This window comes from Cydia splendana, chromosome 6 (genome assembly GCF_910591565.1).
Source record: "Cydia splendana chromosome 6, ilCydSple1.2, whole genome shotgun sequence".
In the NCBI taxonomy this organism is placed as follows: domain Eukaryota; kingdom Metazoa; phylum Arthropoda; class Insecta; order Lepidoptera; family Tortricidae; genus Cydia; species Cydia splendana.
The window spans coordinates 4,597,395-4,622,631 of NC_085965.1; the positions used below are offsets into that span (position 1 = coordinate 4,597,395).

Genomic DNA, 25,237 nt, shown 5'->3' on the forward strand with positions numbered 1-25,237 from the left:
CTCGCGACCTTCAAAACTCATACGCTCCTCATAACCTCGCAAGAGAGTCCCTGGATCGCGCGAGGCGCTCGAGGTGCTCGCCCGCTCGCCGACACTCAAAACTCAAATGAAGAAACGAGTAATGGACGTAATGGTCCACACTGTCAACTGCCGAACTACAAACCTTATTGCAACGACAAAAGGTCCACCGAGAAAAGCATTGAGTTTGTACCGCTCACCGCCTCTCTGTGACATGAACACCTCAATCCTTTCAAAATGAAACAATGAATTAGAAATACCCAAAGAGGGAGTGTGACAGACACGCGCCGTACTTCAATATCGCCTCGCGTCACCACCGAAAATACGTTAAAAATTAAACACGAAAGACAACAAGCGTAAGCGCTGCAAGCTTTCATACATCTTACGCCTTTTTGATCCTAACTTACGTGTCAAAATGGCGCGAGAAATCAGTCTCAAAACGAATTTCGACGTGTTGCTTCTCTGTCGCACTTGTAAATTCGTACGTAAGTGTGACAGGAAGGCAACATGACGAACTTGGTTCGCGGTACGCCCTCTGTATACCAGGCGGGCATTTACGAAGCTTGCTTAGAAACAGAAATCCCTTAAGTAACTTAAATATTATTGAAATATAATACGGTAGCGTACACAATTTATGATAATTTCAATAAGTTTCAAGTTTATTAAATAAAAAGTAAGTATAATTTTCATAGGTAAAATAAAAATGTAGATGTAAATTATACCGATTTGAATTTGCAATACTTTTTATTAACATTCTTTGTAAACGTCGAACTGTCAAGTTATGATTATGACATATTTATATTTATTTTGTTCGTACTTCGTTCACTACCTAGTTAATTTTAGTTCTCTAATACCTAATACCTAGTGATAATTCTTATAATCATAACAAAATATGGACATAGTTTTTGCCAGTAAATATACCCGCGGATCTTCCTTGGTGCCTTTTGCATGAAAAAATGAAGTGTAAATGTAGCCGGTGCGGCAGGCGCGAATGGTGCTTTGTTTATTATCATATTGATGATATTACTGTTAAATTATCTGAGGTGGTAAGTTAGTCACTTCTATATAATAATGACTAGTGAAAATATTGAATTTGTTCTCCTTAGTTTGTTAAAAATGTGGTAGTTTTATGGTTAATAGGTACTTATGAAATATATCACTACATATTATAAAACAAAGTCCCCCGCCGCGTCTGTCTGTTTGTGGGTTTGTTTGTATGTTCGCGATAGACTTAAAAACTACTGGACGGATTTTCATGTGGTTTTCACCTATCAAAAGAGTGATTCTTGAGGAAGGATTTGCTAACCCGTGCGAAGCCGGGGCGGGTCGCTAGTGATTATTATACTTAAAATTATATCAAGTAGCAAGGAGGAGGTCTCAACAATCTAACAATAAAAAAGAGCTACATTAGAACAAGTTTCATAAAAGCAGCAAATTAAGTTAGGTACTTTATGTTCTTAGTTTGATTCTAAAATTATCTTTCTCCTAAAAGTTCTATTCTTAACCTCCAGAATTGCACTCCAATTAAATATTACTACTTATTTATTTATAAAGGAAGTGATGAATACATAAATATGTATATACATTAAATATTTTTGTCGCCGTTGGAGTTAATGGAATAGTCGACGCTGAATATATGCTAGTACCTCACCTCATTTGAAGTAAGACATTGTAACACCTCATTTTAGAAAATGAGGTACTCATACAAACTCATTTTAAATTGATGTCCTACCCATCACTACCTTTAAACATTCTTCAGTTAAATAATGGTAAAAATGAGCTTTGCTTTTCAGGCTTAGTTGTCATATTGAGAAGCCGACATATTTAGACTTCTGATTCTAAATAGTTTTGTAAAGTTCTTTTGTCCACACGACTGTCACTGACATTTGAATCTTTCACTGGATTTTTTTCTAAAAATCTAACTTACAGTTAGACCAAGCTAAGTATTAGCAGCGAGTTTGATAGCTCAGACTATGCGAGTGTTATAACGACATAATTTCATAGAAGTTTGACTTCTAAAATAACCCTTGCACAGTTTGGGCTATCATAATCGCTGCTAACTTAGCTTGGTCTAACTACGATTCTTGCAATTTTGTTCGTAATTACTTTCCTAATAATTAATATCGTGTTACAGTGTTTTTCACAACACTTCCCAAAAATCCAATTGTTTGGAGTCATAGCTCCGTCGCTTAGTCATTTTAAACGATATAAGTTGGAAATCGATTCGGCATACATCATGAGCGAAAATAGTGTAATTAAATCATGTACGTACGATATACTCTTTCAGGACAAAATAAACCAGATCCGCGACAGCCGCGCAGCGCTCGACACGCTCCGCGCCGAGCACGCGGCGCGCTTAGCCGCGCAGGCCGAGGCCGCCGAGCGACAGAGACAGATGCAAATGGCCGCCAAACTGCAGGCCATGCGCAAGAAGAAGCACGAGTATTTGCAGTACCAACGCCAGCTCGCGCTTCAGAGGGTGCAGGTATAGGAGAATTCCATTCGTGTTAGGTACAGCGACAGCGAATATGTATAGACGAAGCTGTAAGAGCTTCGTCTATAGTTGTCTTAGTACATTTTTGACTTCAAAAAACGGTCGATATGACTGATACTTTTCTGACTAATATCTCTTCTATAGCTTCCGAATCCCCGTAGCTTTGAATTACGCAATACACAATGTGAATATTTAAAAAAAGTTGTGATTGGTCAATAAAACGTGGGGTCATTTTTGAGCTCTGGTCAGAGTTCTATAGTTATTCTAGTTGGTTGGTGTTGCATACAATCACTGCTGTTTAGGGTGGTATTCCGCCTGTCCAATGTGCATTGCGTCTCACTCTCTCATTAAGCAAGATGTGAGATGCAAATACACATTGGACCAAGATTTTGGATAGATGGAATACCACCCTTAAGGGGCCCACTGATTAACAGTCCGCCGGACGGTATCGGATCGGCCTGTCAGTTAGAACAAAATTTTGACAGTTCCGAACAACTGACAGGCCGATACCGTCCGGCGGACTGTTAATCAGTGGGCCCCTTAGCTAGCAGTCGTTAAAGCATTGGCGTCGTTACTATGTCGGAGTTAATAAATAATAATATAAATTTTAATGAACTATTCTAGAATGTGCAGTGTTTTTATTAAGTCTTTTCTCCTTTCAGGAACAAGAGAGAGATGCAAATGAGACAGGAACAACAGAAACACCAATACATGATGGCATCAGGCACCGGTTTCTTCATGCCAGGAGTCACCATGCAGCAGTACCAGCCCGGCTTCCCCAACCAGCCCATCTACGCCAACCCACAGTTCCACCAGATGATCCCGCAGACCACAGACGGTACTATCCCCCCAACCGGTCAACCTCAGATATCCCAAGCCATGGCTCTCAACGCCAACCAAATTGCAGCAATGTCACAGTCCCTGCCTCAACACAGCAATGCCTTCGCCATGCCCACCTCAGCTATGACCATGAGCCAAGCTCCAATGACTTCCCACATCCGACCAAACATGACCCCGCAGCAAATACAGCAAATGATGATGCATCAACATCAGATGAGAATGGCCCAACCTGGGCAGAGCGTCCCACAAATGTTCCCAGGGCAAGTACAGCAAAATGGACAGGCACAGCCAAAGAACCAACCGCCAACATCCATGATGGCTTCTATGTCTCTCGGACAACCAAACCAGCCTCAACTACACTGTTAAAAATTATGTAATTTTACATGCAAAAATATGACATTTTACGTAATTCTCGTAAATTTTTACGAGAATTACGTAAAATGTCATATTTTTCCGTAAATTTCCCAGATTTTTCGGGAATTTTACAGGATTATGTAATTTTTTTGCATGTAAAATTACATAATTTTTAACAGTGTAACACAGGCTAACCCGATGCTCGGAATGCAATTGTCAAACATGAGAATGCCCATGATGCAAGGCCAAAACCCACAGTTTCCGATGAACCAACCAAATAGTCAGCAACCTCATATGCAGCAACCCCATATGCAGCAACCCCAATTGCCCGGGCAACCCATGTCGTTACCGGGACAGCAAGCACCAAACCAAAGTATGCCGCAACCTAATAATAATCAGAATATACAGCAGATACCACAAAACATGCAGTCTATGTCAATGCACGGGCAACCTGTGCCAGGACAGCAAATGAACATTCAAGGCCAGCAACCACAGAGCCTTCCTCAACAGCCAATGATGAACGCGGGACAAACGCCCATCCACATGGGCCAGCTAGGACAAAATCCGCAGATGATACAGCAAATGGGTCAAATGCCTCAACAAATGTCTCAAGGGCAACAAATGCCTCCAAATCCGACGATGCCTCAAAATCCGACCATGCCTCAAAACCCGGCCATGCAAATGGCGCCCGGTCAGCAAGTACCGCCTCAACAAATGCCAAACAACCAAGGCCAACCGGTGTACCCTTGTTTTGCCGACAAACTTTTCATCGAATATTATTTCATCGACAACGATTCATCGAAACGTTAGTACTAGTAATTTTGTTTGGCGTTATTTTGTTTCATATACTATTTATTTAAATTTTTCTTACTGCGTAGAAATACTATTTAACGAATATTACTTGATCGCTAATTCGTTTCAAATTATTGTAATTGGCACAACTACTAAACATTGCAATTCATTTGTTGGACGTATTACTTTAAGACATTTTTATATGTCGTACTACACATTTATACATTTTTCTGTTGTAAGAATTTTAGATTTAGGTTAGGTTAGAACTGCGACCCCACACAGAAACGAACGGCTATCAAAGTCGGTTTAGGTTAGGTTAGAACTGCGACCCCACACAGAAACGAACGGCTATCAAAATCGGTTTAGGTTAGGTTAGAACTGCGACCCCACACAGAAACGAACGGCTTTCAAAGTAGGTTTAGGTTAGGTTAGAACTGCGACCCCACATAGAAACGAACGGCTTTTAAAGTAGGTTTAGGTTAGGTTAGAATTGCGACCCCACACAGAAACGAACTGCTTTCAAAGTAGGTTTAGGTTAGGTTAGAACTGCGAACCCACACAGAAACAAACGGCATTCAAAGTAGGTTTAGGTTAGGTTAGAATTGCGACCCCACACAGAAACGAACGGCTTTCAAAGTAGGTTTAGGTTAGGTTAGAACTGCAACCCCACACAGAAACAAACGGCTTTCAAAGTAGGTTTAGGTTAGGTTAGAACTGCGACCCCACACAGAAACGAACGGCTATCAAAGTAGGTTTAGGTTAGGTTAGAACTGCGACCCCACACAGAAACGAACGGCTTTCAAAGTAGGTTTAGGTTAGGTTAGAACTGCGACCCTACACATAAATGAACGGCTTAAATTATTGTTACCAACCTATTTATAATTTGGCAAAATGAAAATTTCAGCCTTGTTAAATTATATCTTCAAAATTAGAGCGCAAACTTAAAATTGCCGCTTTCTCAAAATTATGTAATGTCCAGATAAACAATTTTATATCTTAAACTCCCACATAGCTATAATCGCGCAGAGTGAGCCGACTGACGTGACTGCTTTTAGTTTCGATTACGAAATATTACAAATTGAAATAATTTTACGCGTAATAAATTTTATTAAATACAATCCAAAATGAAATAAGAAAACCCGTAAGAAAATACCACGATATAAACTATATACAAAATAATTCAAGTACTAATTAAAAGTCCCCCATTTAAATTTACTAGTGTCGATTCTTCGACGGAATAACTTGTCGATGAAATGAAAATACTTGAAACGTTGTCTTCGAAATAACATTCGATGAAATGTCTGTCGGCAATTCAAGGGTAAACCAGGCCAACCAATTAAAGTGCCGTCACAAAACTTCACCAATGGCCAGCCGGCGCCGCCGCCCAATCAGCTGCCGCCCAATCAGAACCAACCACCGACTCAACCACAAACGCCTGTCAAGTCGGAGAGCAACAACAACACAGCGGAACTCATCAGCTTTGATTAACACTGCTAATGAAGTGCTAGGGCCCATAGACAACACTTGGAAGTTTTATTCACTTGCTAAGGTTTAATCATATAGAGAGATAGGGACACACTTGTATATTAGAATGAGAAATTATTGCTATCTCATTTTAAATGCTTATGGAAGTAAAACTTCCAAGTGTGAAGACGGAGCATTATTGACAATATTGTCTACCTGACTCATTTTATGCAGCCTGGCTGTCAATAGTTGAATCTATAAAATTCGATTAGGCAGGAACATATATGTTTTATGTTTTGACATACGGGGCCTAAATATGCATGCAAGTTGCAAATCGGCGTGCGGCCCTCTCACTATTTTTATTGCCCTACCTACAAGTTGATTTCGGCCTCATAATAGCAGTGTAGTCGGTAGATTATATTGTGCAATAAAATTGATCGTATATGAGAGGCCTGTATAGGAGATTATTAAAATGACTAGCGATCATCTGTACGTAACGTAAAATTAATACGCAATAATAAAAAGCACTTAGAATTCACAGTAAGATATAGCGTTTCTGAAATTATAATACTGATAGTATAATAAATGTTTTTATATTATAACTTACTATAATATAATATGATATATTCACGCTTTTCATTTTCATCAATATTTCAAGTTTATTGTATTTACCGATCAAACATTACAATTTATGTTTCATAATTGATAGGCAAATTATTAGTCTTCATTTTAAATTCACCTTTCATTTGGTGTAGTTCTTTAAATAAACCATTCTTATGGCCTTTGTAACGTATGTAAATGTGTAACATGTAAAATATTTGTCATTTTATAGGTTTAGATAATACAAGAATTATATTTAGAAATTGAAAATATTTTTGTTTACCGATTTTTTTATTTGCTGATAGATGTTTTGTTATTTATCTAAGTTATGATTTATGATGTATAAATACAATAAAACATTTAAAATATTTATTTTTTGTACTGTTTTTTTAATACCCAAAATCATATCCCATTCATACCCTATCTAACAGAAATTATTTACTTAAGGTAAATCAGTCTGTAAAATTCCGTACACGAGCGAGTGTTTCAAACAACATATATAGTTTGTCATAGGACTGTCTCATTTCAATCATAGACAGAGAGAATCATACTATCTTTGTCTTACACTAGTACTAGGACCCAAAAGAAAAGGATGAGTATAGTTCTCCTGGTTCTTATTGATTGACAAATTGGTTTGACCAACTATACCTACTTATCTTCATCGGTAGGTACCTACACTTTAATAAACTTCAACGATAAAGAAGTAATTGTTTTTAGTCAAAGTAGGTAAATAAATAAACCTATACCTACTAGCTTTGACCTTGCACTCGTAAATTGTGTCGCTTAACTTCAAACTCGGAAAAATCCATTCGACCCTCAGCAAATATCTATCTACCATATTACCAGCTATTACCTTTTCTTATTAAGTTAATACCAAAAATTCACGTTCGGCATTCGTATTTTGATTCGGAGAAATGCGGATACGGAAGTGATGGTGGGTCATATTTTATAAAACGATTAAAACTGCTTGGAACCTAGAAGCTATAACAGACGGGCATACCGGACCGCGACATTGGTCCGGTCAGCATATCTTTTTCTTGTTCTCAGTTATAGCTGCGTCCTTAACGGACGTACGGCGGACTACCTTCTACCTACTCGATCGAACACACCTCGGACTGAATCAAAAAAATGATAATGTTGAGAAATAAATAATTGATGTATTAGTAAATGATACTTATCAATAAATAAAGAATAATATTAATTAACGCTTGCACAAACAGAATAAAAAACCGATAATATTTTAATGGTACATGACATCCCTATGTATTTAAATGGCGGGAAATGAAAATCACTTGACAGTTGATAAAGCAAGCGAGTTGTGACTTGTGATTGAATGTGAGGAAATAAAAGCAACTGTTTATTTAAAATTTCATGGGTTTAATTATTAATATTCAATTATTTTATTAGAACCAGCGCCAATCGTGTCGTGTCGGAGGTGTCGTAAACTTTACAAATATGGATGAAGAGGGCCAAGACGGGCCCTTCACGGTATGGCAAATGTTCAATGCGCCGACTATGGTGCTCTTCAACAACTTGGAAAACGCAGCTGACGGTCTTGAAAGACTGTTAAATTCAATACTCAAGCTATCAGGGTAAATACATGTAATTTTTTTTATTGTAGAGTTTGCTTGATTATCATAGAATAAAGTAATACCTACCTATATATTTTGTTGTTGAAATTGTATTTTGTTGTTGGAATTGGCTAAAGAAGACAATTTTGAAATGTATATATTTTCAGTGTTTCAGAAGTCCTAGTGCCTCGGCCAGGATCGACAAAGTATCCTGATGTGTATTACAGCGCCTTTAATACCTGGTTGATAGGACGGCTGTTCTATGTGTGGTCAGTAAAGGAGCTAAACAGGTTAATAATAAATAAACAGATGTCAGATTTAATTAAATACCTCAAGGCATTTCCATAAATATGAAGTTCAAGTTAGTACAATACAAGCTTTAGTTCAAAATATAAAACAGATAAACATTAATATTTTAGATCTATCTATTTTTTCAAATGGTTACCTATAGCAAATTCTATACTAATAACAATGTAAAAACACTAATACTAGGTTCAATTGGTACTTTGCTATTTTACTCGTACTTATATATTGACAATGAATGAATGCAACTTATTTTCAGAATAAATAAATTAAGTAAAGATGCACAGTTGAAAATTCTACATATTCTGAGTATGAATGACGCATCATTTTATGACAAATTGCATTCTGAATATTTTTCAATATTAAATAAACTTACTCAGTGTTATACTGATGCTGCAAATAATCAGCCTGTAGAGATATGCTTACAGCATTTTACTCCAGACAAAGTTACAATTCCAAATGTGGAATTGAAGTTAGAACCAATTTATGTTCAAATAAAGGATCTAAAGACATGTAAATCAATGATAGATCTGACATTGCAACTGTTGTCCGAGAGCATTACATTTAAAGCAATAGCCATTGATCAGTATAAGGAAGAATATGAGAAAATCTTTGAGCAAGTGCTGTATGTACTTGACAATTTTAGTGCAGACCTAAAACTTGAATCATTGAAGTTTTTCACCAATCTCTTTAGAAACTATGAGCAAATGGCTATAAGCAAGTTCCACCAAATATTTCCAGAGGTTTACAATGAAATGTTGAAGAGCTTTGAAGCTGTAGTAAAGTCTTTGCATGTGTACTATGAAAAAGGTGAAGTGGACAAATTAGATTTGGAGAATTTCAAATCTATATCTTTGACATTGATGAAGTTCATAGATGTAAATATAGAGCAAGAATATACAGAAATATTAACTACAATATGCACAGTTATTCTTCAAACTAAGAGTAATGATGTTTTTGGGAAAGAGTTAAAACTATATTGCCTCTTGATGAGCAGCAAAATTGAGCTACCGGAAGATTTGATGGACATAAAAAAACGAGATGCTTCTGAAGTAAATATGCTAGCGGAATGCTATTGCAGTAACATCATAACTCATGTTCAGAGCAACATAGAGAATAAGCAACCTGTTAATTTACCAGAAAACTGGTATTATAATCAATTAATGTCAGTTTTTCAAGAGTTACGAAAACATGACAGCATACATGGTGAAAAGGTGCTCTATGATTACACTTTACATAAATGCCGAGCAGTTCTGAGGATATTATACCAAGTTTTTATACAAGGAATGAAAAGTAATAAAAGACAAGAATACATAAGCTACTTTTCATTGTTGAGTAAAGAAACAGCAAAAGGAATATGGTCATTACAACTGCGAAATGTAAAAGTATTTAGAGATGAACTATTACATCTTCAAGATATCCTGGATACAATGCTAAATATGATATTAGACGTAATTGGTCTTTTAGACAAATCTACATTGGCAGTTGATGATACCAATGAACTACTCCGGTTGATATGTCTGCAAACTTCTTCAGGGTTTTCATCATTTTCATCCAATTTTGATCAAAAGACAACGGCAGTTATTTTAAAACATGTGCTAGCTGCATTGACCATTATGAAGAAAAATAAAATAAATGAGGCTTGGTCCAGATTTGTGACACTCATGTTCAACTACCTGATCAAAGTTAAAAATGAATTGATGTATTTAGAGGTAAGTTTCTAATTGTTATTTTTGGATGATTTATTTTCAAAGTAATGGTACTGCAAAATTGTGTGGACACATTATGAATAAGTTTCTTCATAAAGTGGCCATGTAATCTTGTAGAAAATGTACCATAAGAAATTTTTTATTTACTATTATGGAGTTATTTTGTTTTACTATCCAGTGCTACATAACACCAAAGAGTTATTGACTGTAGAAGAGTTGTAAAGCCTAAGAAAAATACGTGCCCGCGTGTTTGACAGCTGAACTAGATGGCGCAATAAGACGCTAAATCTCAACTTATGACAACCAGAGTTACTGCATTTATACCTACTAATAACGCTATGGATCAATGATCTGAAATAAACGATTTTTATTTTATTTATTTTTTTGCACCCATATTCTTATACTTTTTTATCATTTCAGGTCATATCCATGAGCGGTCTCCTTCTCATCAACAAAGTTCTATCCGCCAGCAAACTCATTGGCGATATACTCATGCCTGCATTCCTGACCAAAAACAAAGACATACAAAAACTCTTAACCAAAGAACTACCCGCAATCTCTTGTATAGCATTGGGCACATACCATGTTGTCTTAGACAATGCCGATGGCACTGAAGGCCATTCAATATTCAATAATGGCACTATAAATGTGTCTATAATTTGTTCTAATTGTCATAAAACAAATGTAACCAGTTCTGAACGTCTGACTCTTCATTCAGAAAGTACCAATACAACAGAGAACCAAACCACAACATTAGGCTTGAGAAACCTTTTTAGCAAATTCTTGAATGCTAATCAATATATAAACCTGAAAAATACATGCTATTGGGATCTTGTTAGGAGATTATGTGGGCACTATTATGTGTTTAATGGTGGTGTGCCGAATGAACTAGTGTGTGAAGAGAATTGCCATCATATTTTGGAAGCTCTCAAGTCCCTATTGGGAAATGAAACGGTAAATATAAAATCATTCATTATTACTTCAGATGGCAGAGCATTGGGCTAGTGATCCAGCGGTCATGAGTTCAAATCCCACCCAAGACAGTAAATTTTCCGCTTTTAAATTTGACCTGTTCCTTTGTTTTCCAGGAGAACACAGAGTTACATGCCCATAAAGATGACGCCCTAAATTTGTGTGTGAATCTACTTGTTAAGTCGACAAGATCTTGCCTAGAAGACAACTCTTATAACAGACAGACACAAACCCTTAACAATATAAAAGTGTTTGGTATTCACGGCAGTGAAAAAGTGATTTTACCAGTGACAAAGTTGTTGGTATATTTTATCATGCATCCACAATGTTCCCTTGGGCCCAAAGCGGTTCTCTATCTAAGAGAAATATGCGAAGTACATGGATATACACCGAACCAAGTATACCACAGATATAAGAAGGACTACTGCAAACTGTTTGTTGAATGTAGCTTATACAGTGGGAAAGAATTCACTGTGTCACTTCTAAAGGTTGTAAGAGCGTTTGGCTTTGTTGGATATAGAGATTTCATCTCAAAAGATGTCCATCATTTTCTTCCGTATCTCATGCCATATTCGGTCATAGTGAAGCAAGTACCAGCCATGATTGAGGAGATAGCATCGTTAGTCCAATGCTCAGTTTCAGATTTTCTAATCGACAGATTTCCACACGTTTACGTGCATGTATATTTGAACGAAACTAAAGAAGTTGCCCAGAAATGCAATAACACTATAGAAAAGCTGACAAAAACGTCAACGTTGAGCCTTATTAAGAAGCATTTTAGGGTTATTCTAACAGAATTCCTGTTGCAGTACTGCTGCAATCCTGAAAAAGTTTTGAATGCGTGCAGATATTTGGCCTGTCACGATCCTGACGTGTCCACACCAGATGGAAGTATGAGCATGAGTACGTCACAAATAGCAGACTTCCTAAATCCTAAATTCTTAGGAGTGCTGGCATATTTTGATCACAAGCTAGTCAATGCTAAAGTAGCTTTATCCGTAAAACGGAAAGCGTTGAAAAGCTTTCCAGATATTATGCAACTGATGGGTGAAAAGTACTTAACACCGTTAAGGTTTAAGGTGTTAGCTACGTTGAGATCGGCCCTTCCTTTAGCGAAGGAATTTCCGAAAATTTTGGCTGATGCGTGGGGTGCTTTCATACACAACATAGACAGCATGTCACTAGGGCCATTGCTGACAAATCTAGCCGTGTCTCTGTTACAACAGTTCGAACACGCGCCTCAAGAGATCAACAAGATATTCCAGTATCTCGTTATAAACAACGAGAACTTATTAAGCTCTCACATCCCTGAGCTCTTTTTTTTGGAAGACACAAAACTGTCAGAAAAAATCAAGATGGTAATAAAGAGACACGTGAAACGAACACAGCCCGAATCTTTCCTAGATAAAGTGAAATGGTACTTGCACCATTTGGATCAGGATATACCGAGTATAAAGGCATACGCTTTCAGCCAGTTGGATAGGCTGCTGAAGAAGAATAGAACTGAGATTCATAAGTCTATATTTGGTGGGAAAAACATAGATTCGGCTATTGTTGAGCTGATAGATGCGTTACTGCAAGGTGAGTGATATCCGTTCATAAAATATGTAGTGAATGCAGTATCGATTACACTAAAAATCATACCTATAATGCTTCAGGGACTTGCATCATGAAGCCTCATGAATGTCAGCTGTAATTCCGTGTGCAGGTTGAGTAGCCTCACAATAATTAATTTCCTCTCGATTGAGGATTTTTTGACGCAAACCAAATTGACAACCGGGGTTGTAAAACTTCTCATTCACACTCGCGTGGTCGTAGCTAGAGTGAGAGTAGTGACTATAAGGGTTCCCCCAAATATGTCGACGCGGAATCGGCAAAACCCGATAGGAAAAAGCTTTATGTCTACGCAATAAGAGCGAAAAAGTCGTTGTTCGGCTCGGCTCGCATCGGCCGGCACCTGCCGACGTGTTACGGCTTTTTCGCGCTTACATAAAGCTGTTTCCTATCGGATTTTGCCGAATGCGCGTCGATATATCTGGGGAGACCCTAACGCATATAGGAGTTCCGTAGACTTGTCGAGGTTGGTCCACTATCTGAAACATCATGCCAATGAGTGCATGTTCTCTATTATTATTATTATTATAAGCCTATACGGTGTCCCACTGCTGGGCAAAGGCCTCCCCCTTCGATTTAGATTCGTCTCGGTTTTGAGCCATCTCCGGCCAGTCATTAAGATATGCGTCCAGATCATCCCGCCATCTCCGTCTGGGCCTACCAGATCCTCGCCGTCTTGTTGCACCCGTACCGTGGTTATTTTGGCCCACCTCTGTGGGTGCATGCGGCATATATATACGAGTCTGAAATTTATAAAGCGTTTAATCTCTCCAGGTTGCAAGCACCCAGACCCCCAAGTAAGCGCAGCCAGCGGCGCCTGTCTAGGCCAACTAGGCGCCATAGAAGCCGGTCACCTACCCCGCCAATACGTACAACCTGATAGGTCGCCATTCGCTTTCTCTATTGGAGACAACTGCTTTGCTGCCACAGCTCTCATGGAGCTAGCTAGAGCTTTTCAATATGAGAAGGATACTATGGTAAGTCACCTATTTTTATGACTTTGTATATTTTTGAAGACTGTCTAGGCCAACTAGGCGCCATAGAAGCCGGTCATCTACCCCGACAATACGTACAACCTGACAGGTCGCCATTCGCTTTCTCTATTGGAGACAACTGTTTTGCTGCCACAGCGTTGATCGAGCTAGCTAGTGCTTTTCAATATGAGAAGGATACCTACTATGGTAAGTGACATGTATTTTTGAAGTCACTTACCATAGTATCCTTCACTACACCTTGTAAAACAAAGTCATCCGCCGCGTCTGTCTGTTTGTATGTATGTTCGCTAGAAACTCAAAACTACTGAACGGATGTTAATGCGGTTTTCACCTATCAATAGAGTGATTCTTGGGGAAGGTTTAGGTGTATAATTTGTTAAGGTTTTGTGAAACCCGTGCGAAGTCAGGGCGGGTCGCTAGAGGTATAAACGGGTTAGCACTGATCGACTTAGCACGTTATTATTTCGCGAATTAGCAAAGCAATACATTTGTTTTAATTAGTGAGCGCATTCAGATTCAGTTATTTGTTATTGTTTCAGAATATGGACAGTTATGCTCTGACGATTCAAGAGATCCTGAAGATATACGACATTTCGCCGACCGGTAGCAAGAGAGATGTGTGGGACAGCTTTCCAGAGCACATGCACCAGATCATGTTTCCTCTGCTAAGTTCGAGGTTTGTATCATTTGTATGGAATAATGGGAAATGTAGAAATAAAGACAAACTCCACGAAAGCCAGCTCCGATGGTACGGGCATGTAATGCGTCGAGAAAAACATCACCCGGTAAAAATTGCTCTTGAAATTGACATAGGCAAACAACCACCAGGACACCCAAAAGCCACCGTGGGGAAACCTGGTGAAATAGTCGCTAAAAATACCAGCAACCTACTATGATAGAGCCAAATGGCGGAAGCATAATTCAGAGGGCCGACCCCAAATGAAATGGGAAGAGGCACGGAGAAAGAAGAGTAGAAATAAAGACAAACTTTGTGACATACATACATAATTATGCATTATGATAACCTTTAACATTTAATTTTTTATTTTGTCTCAATAATCGTTAAATCTGTATTCCAAATATTATAATTATATTATGTGTATTATATCGATTTTATTCTGTTAATCTTTGTTTGACGGTAGAAAATGATTTAAAAAGAGACTCACAAAAATAACCTGCAATAATATCTTGCACAACAAAGCGTGAAAGAAACAACGGGTTGAACTCCGGGAGTGCCGGCAGAAGTAAAAACTCAATGACATTGTAACAGTTTTTCGATCAGGTCACGTGTCCGTCTTACGAAGCGTCTTACGTCTTACGCTGTCACGAGTTTAACATTTTTTCCCCATCACAAAAAGTGCACAGCGCCGCTAAAGAAGTTTTCACTTCAAAAATACACATACGCGCATCCATTGATTATCTTTTTGTTGGCAGGTATACCTTGGCCTATCCGTCTCAACCCAAGAAAGCTCATCCTCTGTTTGGAAGTACGTTCGCCACAACTTTCTTGGAATGGGCGCACAAGTAAGTCAACAAATACTCTTACTTCGATAATATTTAATATTTCTTTTATGTATCAGCATGAAATGCTGCTGCTCATATTTCTTCGTCATCTCTGGGGCTCTGGGCCTTTGAATGTATTGACGACCTTGGAAGAATAAGGTCCATTATTCTTCTGCATGTCTCAAAATTTAAATATTTTTCGCATGAGTGTTCCGATGCCTAAATAGCATAAAAGTAAAGTAAATCTTGAAATGTTTCTGTTGCGCTATTTCTTTGCCACTGAAATGCCAAAATATATTTTCGTTTACAGCTGGGCCGGTCAACTGATCCCTCTAATAGAGTCAGAGAACATTCGCGAACTATTACGCACCGTGCACCCGAGTATGCGCCGTGACGTCAGAACCCTGTTCCTGTTCCTACCGTACGTGTTGTTGCACGCCGTCATGGCCAACAACAACACGCAGTACATACAGGAGGAGATACTGGCTGTTATAGGTACGATATAAACACTTGTGATTCCTTGCTTATGCCACCGTGCACCAGAGCATGCGCCGTGACGTCAGACCCCTGTTCCTGTTCCTACCATACGTGTTGTTGCACGCCGTCATGTCCAACAACAACACTCAGTACATACAGGAGGAGATACTGGCTGTTATAGGTACGATATGAACACTTGTGATTCCTTGCTTATGCCACCGTGCACCAGAGCATGCGCCGTGACGCCAGAACTCTGTTCCTGTTTCTACTGTAGGTACCTACGTATTGCACGCGGTCATGTCCAACAACAACACGCAGTACATACAGGAGGAAATACTGGTTGCAGGTAGTTCCGCCTTATTTATAACGACCACAATTAAATACATAATAGCTTTTTATTATAATACAGATTGCCTTTAGATTGACAAAATCTCAGTTTGAATAACATTACTAACGGAAAGTTCATAATTCCCGATATAATCTGTCATGTAGGTATAGGGGTGTACGCTAATTTCTATACACCGTGTTTTTTTTTATTTCCGTTAATTTCAAGGGTGCATTCCTGAGCTTAAATCAAGTAACTTTCTCAAAGACACCGATGTTCTAATTAAGTCCATTTCGGAGATAATCCATAATTTATTTTTTTCTTATAAGGCCTCTACAAGCGTGTACACTTGCCTTAGGGCCGGCTTACATATTGATTAGTGTTTAGAATGAGTTCATACATTTGCTACTAAACTTAAGAGCGCTATTACATTTCGGCGTTGAGCGAGTTTAGGTATTTTACGCGCTGCGGCAGGCCGTGCGAGCTCAGTACGCCGATCCCTTCTACCACACTCGCACTACAATGATGGATTAAACATTCTTGATCCTTCGCGAAGCATATTGAAATCAACCATAACAACACTAACTGTACTTAACTTTTAAAGTTCTAAAACTGTTATTTGGTAAGTACGAAAATACTAAATGCAGTGCAAATGTACATAGGGGCTGTTCATAAATTACGTCATCTATTTTTGACGATTTTTGACCCCCCCCCCACCCCTCAAATCATCCAAAAATCAAGCTTCGGATGAATCTGTTTCCTCCTACGTCATGTTACCATCATCCGATGTCCAGACCCCCCCCCCCCCACTCCTCCCATTTGAAACGACGTAATTTATGAATAGCCCCATACTCGTACTTATGAAGGTATATTACTCGAAAGAAATTATAGGTACCTACTCGCTTATTTACATGTTTCGTCATTGCATTTGGTACCTATAGGTTGTAAAGTTTGTATCAACGAGGGTTTAAAAACGAACTGGTACTGAGGATCTGATGATGATTAAGGTGGTCACGGATACCAATCAACCATGTAGTAACATGATTAGGCTCGTTTGATTCGTCTCAACAAGATCTTTGACACTGAAGATACACAGGGTCTGATGATGGAGCTGGAAGGTGGCCACGGGTACCAGTCTATCATGTAACTAAACAACTTCGTGTTTGGGCTCGATTGATTCGTCTCAACAAGATCTTTGACACAAGACAGTACTCAGGGTCTGATGATGGAGCTGGAAGGTACCATTACCAATCAACCATGCAACTAAATCACATCGTGTTTAGGATCGTTTGATTCGTCTCAACAAGATCTTTGACACTAGGTGATACTCAGAGTCTGATGATGGAGCTGGAAGGTGGTCACCGGTATCAATGAACCATGCAACTAAACCACTTCGTGTTTAGGCTCGTTTTATTCGTTTCAACAAGATCTTTGACTCAAGATAGTACTCAGGGTCTGATGTTGGAGCCGGAAGGTGGTCACCGGTACCAATCAACCATGCAACTAAGCCACTTCGTGTTTAGGCACGTTTTATTCATCTCAACAAGATCTTTGACACAAGGTAGTACTCAGGGTCTGATGATGGAGCGCGAAGGTGGCGACGGGTACCTGTCTATCATCATCAGCTCCATCATCAGACCCTGAGTAGTATCTTGTGTCAAACATCTTATTGCGACGAATCAAACGAGCCCAAACACGAAGTGGTTCAGTTACATGGTAGACTGGTACCCGTGGCCACAGTCCAGCTCCATCATCAGACCCTGAGTACTAACTTGTGTCAAAGATCTTGTTGCGACGAATCGAACGAAGCCAAACACGAAGTGGTGTAGTTACATGGTAGACTGGTACCCGTGGCCACCTTCCAGCTCCATCATCAGATCCTGAGTACTATCTTGTGTCAAAGGTCTTGTTGAGACGAATCAAACGAGCCTAAACACGAAGTGGTTTAGTTGCATGGTTGATTGGTACCGGTGACCACCTTCCGGCTCCAACATCAGACCCTGAGTACTATCTTGTGTCAAAGATCTTATAGAAACGAATAAAACGAGCCTAAACACGAAGTGGTTTAGTGGCATGGTTGATTGGTACCGGTGACCACCTTCCGGCTCCAACATCAGACCCTGAGTACTATCTTGTGTCAAAGATCTTATAGAAACGAATAAAACGAGCCTAAACACGAAGTGGTTTAGTGGCATGGTTGATTGGTACCGGTGACCACCTGCCGGCTCCATCATCAGACCCTGAGTATTATCTTGTGCCAAAGATCTTGTTGAGACGAATCAAACGAGCCCAAACACGAAGTGGTTTAGTTGCATGGTTGATTGGTACCGGTGACTACCTTCCGGCTCCATCATCAGACCCTGAGTACTATCTTAAGTCAAAGATCTTGTTGAGACGAATAAAACGAGCCTAAACACGAAGTGGTTTAGTTGCATTGTTGATTTGTACTGGTGACCACCTTCCGGCTCCATCATCAGACCCTGAGTACTATCTTAAGTCAAAGATCTTGTTGAGCCGAATCAAACGAGCCCAAACACGAAGTGGTTTAGTTGCATGGTTGATTGGTACCGGTGACCACCTTCCGGCTCCATCATCAGACCCTGAGTACTATCTTGAGTCAAATAAATACATATAGAATGTCAGGTCGTTTCAAATATTTTTAATCCTGTCCGGTAGTTTATTAAACTGTACCATTATAAATTATAATACTATAAAAACAGTGCTAGGATCAAAGTCTCTCGTTGCGGTTTACACGCACACAGTATAGCGTTTTACACGGCGCCCGCCGCACACAATGATAAAAAACCTCGTCGTCGCCGTTGAAAATGTGCGGAGCCGACCGACACACGTCCTGCCTCTACAAGCTCTGCCGCGGCACTGAGCTGGCGCAGCGCGCGTCATCGGTAATATAGAGTAGTTTTCAAAAAATTGCCAAAAAATTATAGTAGAATTTCATAAACACTAATGTATACCAACAGTATAAGCAAACGTTGCAGATTGCTTGAGTATGAAAATGACTTCGATATTAAGTAGATTTTCGTAGGAATTGACACTTGTTTCGGAGAGAAAATCGAGTTCGTTTTACTTTGATTTTCTCTTTCTCAAAGGTATGTAGGAAAAATATAGTTTGATATGCCTAAAGTACAGGGTATTAGTAATACAAAATAGCCAGGTTTAGCAGAGTAAAATTCTCAACATTTCCAAATAAGAGCTCGCCATTCAGTGCTTCACGGGGTTTTTCGGAAACGACCATCAGAAAAAAAATCATTACTAATTTAATAAGTCCTTTTTCTAATATTTACAACGATATTTATAAAGATAAGAAGACGCTTTTACTGGAACAAGTACTCATTGTTTCTAATAATGAGCGCAAAGTCCTGAATTTCGTCGACTAGTATCATCAATTTTGCATTATTTCGACTTTTCTTGTAAGAGCGCTCTTAAGTACAATCTCGGTCGATTGATGTACGAAATGACATTGATATGTCACAGATTTCAATTATTTGGTTGAGTTAAATGTAATGCCCGTGTTACAACAACGCTATATGCTACATTTAATTACTTTGTAAACAAAAAAAAAAACAAAAAAGAAAACAAAAAAAATTTTTTTTTTTGAAAATTAACTATGCCATTTAGTTCTTATAAACGTACTTAACTATACCCCGAAGTTAACGGAATTAAAAAAAAACACGGTGTATAAAATAACTTTTTCTTGCTACACGTACTACACGTTCAGATACTGTGAACACAATACCTACGGTTTTATTTGTTAAAACAGGTTTTCTTTTACAACAAACACTAATGGAAATATGACAAATGTTTTTGATCAGATACAATTTTCAGGGTCCGAGAGCGCTAGAACCGAAAGCGGGATATCAGATGGAAACCGATATAAAATGCTTCGAGACGTACGCTTGACACCTAACATTAATACCGTTCAAGCAGAGGAAGGCAACCAGGTAAGCCTACACTAAGTATATTTTTAGATACTGCTAACTTAGTTCTGCAGGTGGTGTGGAAGTTTGAATTTACTCTAGAACCCTAGTCTAGAGTAAATTCAAACTTCCACACCACAAGCATACTTTACATGCACATGATACAAACTGATCCCGCAGATCAAACCGTGGACACAGCGGGTAATACTTATGTATGGAACCTTAAGTTTACTCTATTAAGATCTGTGAAAATTGTCGATAAAGATAATGATAAAGATGTATTCTAATTTCAGAGCAAATGTAGTAAAACTATCTATACCCTGCTGGACTTCTTGAATAGATGGATGTTGGAATGGTGCCATTCAAAACAGCGGCCTTTGGAGAATGAGAATTACAAGTAATGTTATTTACAATATTGAAATTCTTTGTAAAAGCTTGTGTTTTACGATCGATTAATGTTTCAAACAGCCCATCTGTCCATTATCACTGGGTTTAGCCAAGTGACAATCATTTATAGAAAACGCCAAACGAAACTTTAATTATATACCTATGTAGGTAAATGATCACGTGACTTTTCGTCGCGTTTGTCATCCCGTTACTTTGTACTTTTCGATTGGCGTTTGTTAATAAAAGATTGCTATCTTGGCTATGGTCCCTGATTTATCTAAAAAGTTTTAAATTTTAGGGCGATATCAATGTTCATGGACAAATTCGACAAGCTTCTAATAGCTCGCGGCAACTTCGCTTGCGGCGAACTAGAGCGCGCCCTGCAATACCTAGAACTATACATGGGAGAGAAGAAACACAATATGCAGGAACAACTGCCGCTGCTGGCCGAGATATACGCGCTGCTGGATGAACCGGACTCGGTCGCTGGTAAGATATTAATCATTCAAGGATATTTTATTCATATTCGTATATTCATAAAAATTCATATTACATGTCGTTTTTCATAATTACATTAAAAATAAAAATAGAACAAAAATTAACAATTAAAATAAAATTAGCATAATAAATATTTCACCATGAGTTCACCACATTAACTCTTACCTTATTATATTGTCATTTTTGGACGGTTAGCCCAGTGTTCATTCAGTACTATCGAAGTTATTCTGATTATGGAGGCAGGAGGTAGATAGAAGACCTTATCCGCAGCTACTATCCTAGTATACCGCCCGAGTGTAGGTTGACGAAGCCCAATACTTTCAACGTGCGAAGTACAGTAGGCATTAGTGTGTAGTGAAAACATAGTTGTTTTTGATAATGACTTTTTTATAACTGTAAATTTTCAGGCATATTATCCATCAAGAGGTCAGAACCATCTCTGAACGAGCTAATACTGACGCAAGTGGTGACAGGCCGGTTGCAGGATGCAGCTCTTTGCTACGAACGACTGGCGCAAGAGGGCCAACTAGATAGGCACAGTTTGCGGGTACTTGTTTTCTATTGGAAGTTTAATTATTGTTGTAAATGTTTTTAAGTATTTACTTGTATTTGGTAATTAAAGTGCGTGTCACTGTGACACATACTTTACACTTTTGTAAACCAACACTATACGTTCGTCGAGGTTACAGATCATCTATGTGCCAAATATTATCAATCACGACTTTAATCTCATCCTAAACCCTGTCTTTTTAGGGCATGGTAGACTGCTACCTAGGTCTAGACCAGCCTTTCACAGCGTACCGCTTGCTAAGCGAGCACGAGGCCGAAGGTTCTGCCGCAGAGTTAGCCGCAGAACCACTGTGGAGGCTCGGCCGGTTCGAGCAGCTAGACGAGTTGATAAACAAGCCACAGGTAAGACATAGGACCTAGGTCTAGACCAGTCGTTCACAGCATACCGCTTGCTAAGCGAGCACGAGGCCGAAGGTTCTGCCGCAGAGTTAGCCGCAGAGTCACTGTGGAGGCTCGGCCGGTTCGAGCAGCTAGACGAGTTGATAAACAAGCCACTGGTAAGACATAGGACCTAGGTATACTAAGACTAGTTCACATTGTATTAATTAAGTGAGCACAATAAAGGGTCTGCTGTAGTTAGCCTCCGAACCACTATGGAGGCTCGGCCGGTTCAGTAGATAAGCAGACAGACGGTTGTGCAGCTAAAGTCACGTGAAAAGCACATGTTAATTGACTTACGGCGCGAATGGCGCGATTCGGGAAATAAATTAGAGATTCGCTAGATATGAAATAGTAAAGATATGTGACGTTCCACGGCAAAAGGTACCTTATGGCGGCTGGTGCTTGTACTTAACACACAAGACAAGGTACCTTTTGCCGTGGAACGTCACATATCTTTACTATTTCATATCTAGTGTATCTCTAATTCATTTCCCGAATCGCGCGGTTAGATTCGTTTACCAAAATAATGTATCTCAGACTGATCAAAGGTCACAGGAGGCAGCGTGTCCACCCGCCGTTTAACGACCTTAGGGTCGACTTCCATTAACTGCTCCAATGTTGACGATTTTTCACAATTGCTCCTCTAAATCCTCTAAATTAAATCTTGTTATACCAAGGAGTCATCTTAGATTAGTAAATATCTCGTCGCTTGACACATCTATGTATAGGGGAACCCCATGACATCGCACATAGGGCCACGGGGGTTTATTAGGCTTCCCTTCTGCTACTTGCACTAACTTACATCCATAGTTAAGCAATAATTTATTGTTCCAGCCAAGTTCCCGAGAAAACTGGGGAGTCCTAATGGGCCGCATTCTCCTCTCGTACCGCAGTCAAGACAACACTCTTTTGCACCTCTCATGCAAAAACGCTACAGCCAAGCTATTAGCACAAATGGATGGAGAGGCGAAGGGAGAAAGTGCTTTAAGGAGTGGATATCAAAGCGTGCTGGGCTTGCATGTTATTACTGAGGCGGGTCATGTTGAAGAAGTCTTGCAAAGGTAGGATTATATCATCTTTTGTTCTAGAAAACTACGACAAAACTGCCATAGCCAAGCTATTGGCTCATATAGATGGAGAGGCAAAGGGAGAAAGTGCTTTAAGGAGTGGATATCAAAGCGTGCTGGGCTTGCATGTTATTACTGAGGCGGCACATGTTGAAGAAGTCTTGCAAAGGTAGGATTATGTCATCTTTAGTTCTAGAAAACTACGACAAAACTGCCATAGCCAAGCTATTGGCTCATATGGATGGGGTGGCGAAGGGAGACAGTGCTTTAAGGGAGTGGATATAAAAGCGTGTTGGGCTTGCATGTTATTACTGAGGCGGCAAATATTGAAGAAGTCTTGCAAAGGTAGGATTATGTCATCTTTAGTTCTAGAAAACTACGACAAAACTGCCATAGCCAAGCTATTGGCTCATATGGATGGAGAGGCGAAAGGAGAAAGTGCTTTAAGGAGTGGATATCAAAGCGAGCCAAGCTATTGGCTCATGTGGATCGAGAGACGAAGGGAGAAAGTGCTTAAGGAGTGGATATGTGGCATGTTGAAGAAGTCTTGCAAAGGTAGGATTATGTCATCTTAAGTTCTAGAAAACTACGACAAAACTGCCATAGCCAAGCTATTGGCTCATATGGATGGACACGCTAAGGGAGAAAGTGCTTTAAGGAGTGGATATCAAAGCGTGCTGGGCTTGCATGTTATTACTGAGGCGGGGCATGTAGAAGAAGTCTTGCAAAGGTAGGATTATGTCATCCTTAGTTCTAGAAAACTACGACAAAACTGCCATAGCAAAGCTATTGGCTCATATGAATGGAGAGGCGAAAGGAGAAAGTGTTTTAAGGAGTGGATATCAAAGCGTGCTGGGCTTGCATGTTATTACTGAGTCGGAAGTCTTGCAAAGGTAGGATTATGTCATCTTTAGTTCTAGAAAACTACGACAAAACTGCCATAGCCAAGCTATTAGCGCAAATGGATGGGGAGGCGAAGGGAGAAAGTGCTTTAAGGAGTGGATATCAAAGCGTGCTGGGCTTGCATGTTATTACTGAGGCGAGACATGTTGAAGAAGTCTTGCAAGGGTACCAAATTTGTAATGCTAAGTTGTACTAGTTACGCCTACACCGCGCGTTTGAATTTTTGCACTTTATGAGTAGGAGAGAGAGGGAGATCACTTGTCGATCGCTGCCGTATGAGATCATACCATGGACGAGCCGTTAAGCTCTGTTTTCCTAGGATAGCGGTGCCGTTATATAGCTGCCGTCTCCATACAAGATATTACGGCTAAATATGGATGAGTAGTATTTTTTATGGAGACGGCCGCTGTATGACGGCACCGCTATCCTAGGAAACCAGACCTTAACAGTTGAATTAAATTGGCACTCATTACAGTAATAACATATAAGGTAAACGTACTAGTGCTCGACATGCTAATGCCCAATAGATGACACCTCTATTGACAATGGCTTAAGTTTCAAGACGACACGTACTGGGACCGCGTCGAGCGCGAGCGGAGCTGCGGGCCCGTCTAGTACTAGTATAAGAAGCAGACAGTATGTTTCTTTATACCTATGCTTCACTGAAAAACTGACTCTTATCAAACTCACATGAGTTTGATAAGAGTCAGTTTGTCAGTGAAGCATAGGAATGTATGTACTTTGCCTTGTTTTTAACATAATTACCTAACCAAACTTTCTTTTCAGACTAAAATCCCTAAACGATGGGGACAGACAGGCCGCTGACGTATTAAACAAGTTGTTAGACGAGTGGCGCCGACGCCTCTCCGTAGTACAGTCGGACGTCCGGACCGTGGAGCCTTTGTTGAGGCTTCGGCGGATATTGCTGCAACAGACACAGGTATAAATCTAGGCTACTCAATCTACGGTCAACACAGACCAACCCCTATAGACCGAGCTTATAGGACGACTCGCGGTCACCGCCCGTATGGTGTATAGGTCAAATCTATGATTGTTCGCGCGCCGCTCCGATCAGTTGCGCCCGAAGGTTACGACCTGTTAGCAGTGTGCACGAGTCTAAGAAAATAAATCGTAAACTATTGAATTCATTGGGAAATCATGGGATATTGCAGCGTAAAATGGTGTGGCAAGTCATCTAAGACATCTACTTACGAAACAGATGGAATAACATCCCACAGGAAAGTCAAAATCATTATTTCATTGAATAATGTTTCTTGTCCGCGGGGTTCATTTTATACTGGTCAGTAAAGCAGATGCGAAGTATGTCCGTCCCTTTTCGTCAACTTGAAAATGCAATGCGCTATCCCTTTCCCTTTCGACTAGTGATGTGACGATGATGGTTTTTCAGTTGCGGAAACTTCGTGCTTCGTCATACCGTATTGTACCATTTTAGACATAATATATA

At 39.5% G+C, this 25,237-nt stretch overlaps 2 protein-coding genes across 2 annotated transcripts in view; both read left to right on the forward strand.

Annotated features, from left to right (window-relative positions):
• Positions 1 to 2,254: 2,254 nt before the first annotated feature.
• LOC134791547 (hepatocyte growth factor-regulated tyrosine kinase substrate-like) lies at positions 2,255 to 3,718 on the forward strand. The gene is made up of 2 exons (XM_063762596.1): positions 2,255 to 2,469; positions 3,175 to 3,718. Exons 1-2 carry the CDS (start codon positions 2,255 to 2,257, stop codon positions 3,716 to 3,718), a joined length of 759 nt encoding a protein of 252 aa, XP_063618666.1.
• Positions 3,719 to 7,968: 4,250 nt separating this feature from the next.
• Positions 7,969 to 25,237, forward strand: part of LOC134791271 (serine/threonine-protein kinase ATR-like) — a 38,462-nt gene continuing 21,193 nt past the window's right edge. The window contains exons 1-16 of the mRNA XM_063762256.1: positions 7,969 to 8,154; positions 8,301 to 8,423; positions 8,696 to 10,148; positions 10,566 to 11,099; positions 11,234 to 12,698; positions 13,506 to 13,708; positions 14,266 to 14,402; positions 15,161 to 15,250; positions 15,540 to 15,724; positions 19,875 to 19,990; positions 20,260 to 20,363; positions 20,652 to 20,842; positions 21,259 to 21,398; positions 21,605 to 21,763; positions 22,637 to 22,863; positions 24,559 to 24,712. Coding sequence (XP_063618326.1) covers positions 8,018 to 8,154; positions 8,301 to 8,423; positions 8,696 to 10,148; positions 10,566 to 11,099; positions 11,234 to 12,698; positions 13,506 to 13,708; positions 14,266 to 14,402; positions 15,161 to 15,250; positions 15,540 to 15,724; positions 19,875 to 19,990; positions 20,260 to 20,363; positions 20,652 to 20,842; positions 21,259 to 21,398; positions 21,605 to 21,763; positions 22,637 to 22,863; positions 24,559 to 24,712 — 5,418 coding nt within the window. The 5' untranslated portion in view covers positions 7,969 to 8,017. The remainder of the gene's footprint in view (positions 8,155 to 8,300; positions 8,424 to 8,695; positions 10,149 to 10,565; positions 11,100 to 11,233; positions 12,699 to 13,505; positions 13,709 to 14,265; positions 14,403 to 15,160; positions 15,251 to 15,539; positions 15,725 to 19,874; positions 19,991 to 20,259; positions 20,364 to 20,651; positions 20,843 to 21,258; positions 21,399 to 21,604; positions 21,764 to 22,636; positions 22,864 to 24,558; positions 24,713 to 25,237) is intronic.

Coding starts and splice junctions, on each gene's coding strand:
- LOC134791547 (XM_063762596.1), top strand. CDS start 2,255: ATGAGCGAAAATAGTGTAATTAAATCATGTACGTACGATATACTCTTT. Junction 2,470..3,174: donor AAGAAGCACGAGTATTTGCA/GTACCAACGCCA, acceptor TTCTCCTTTCAG/GAACAAGAGAGAGATGCAAA.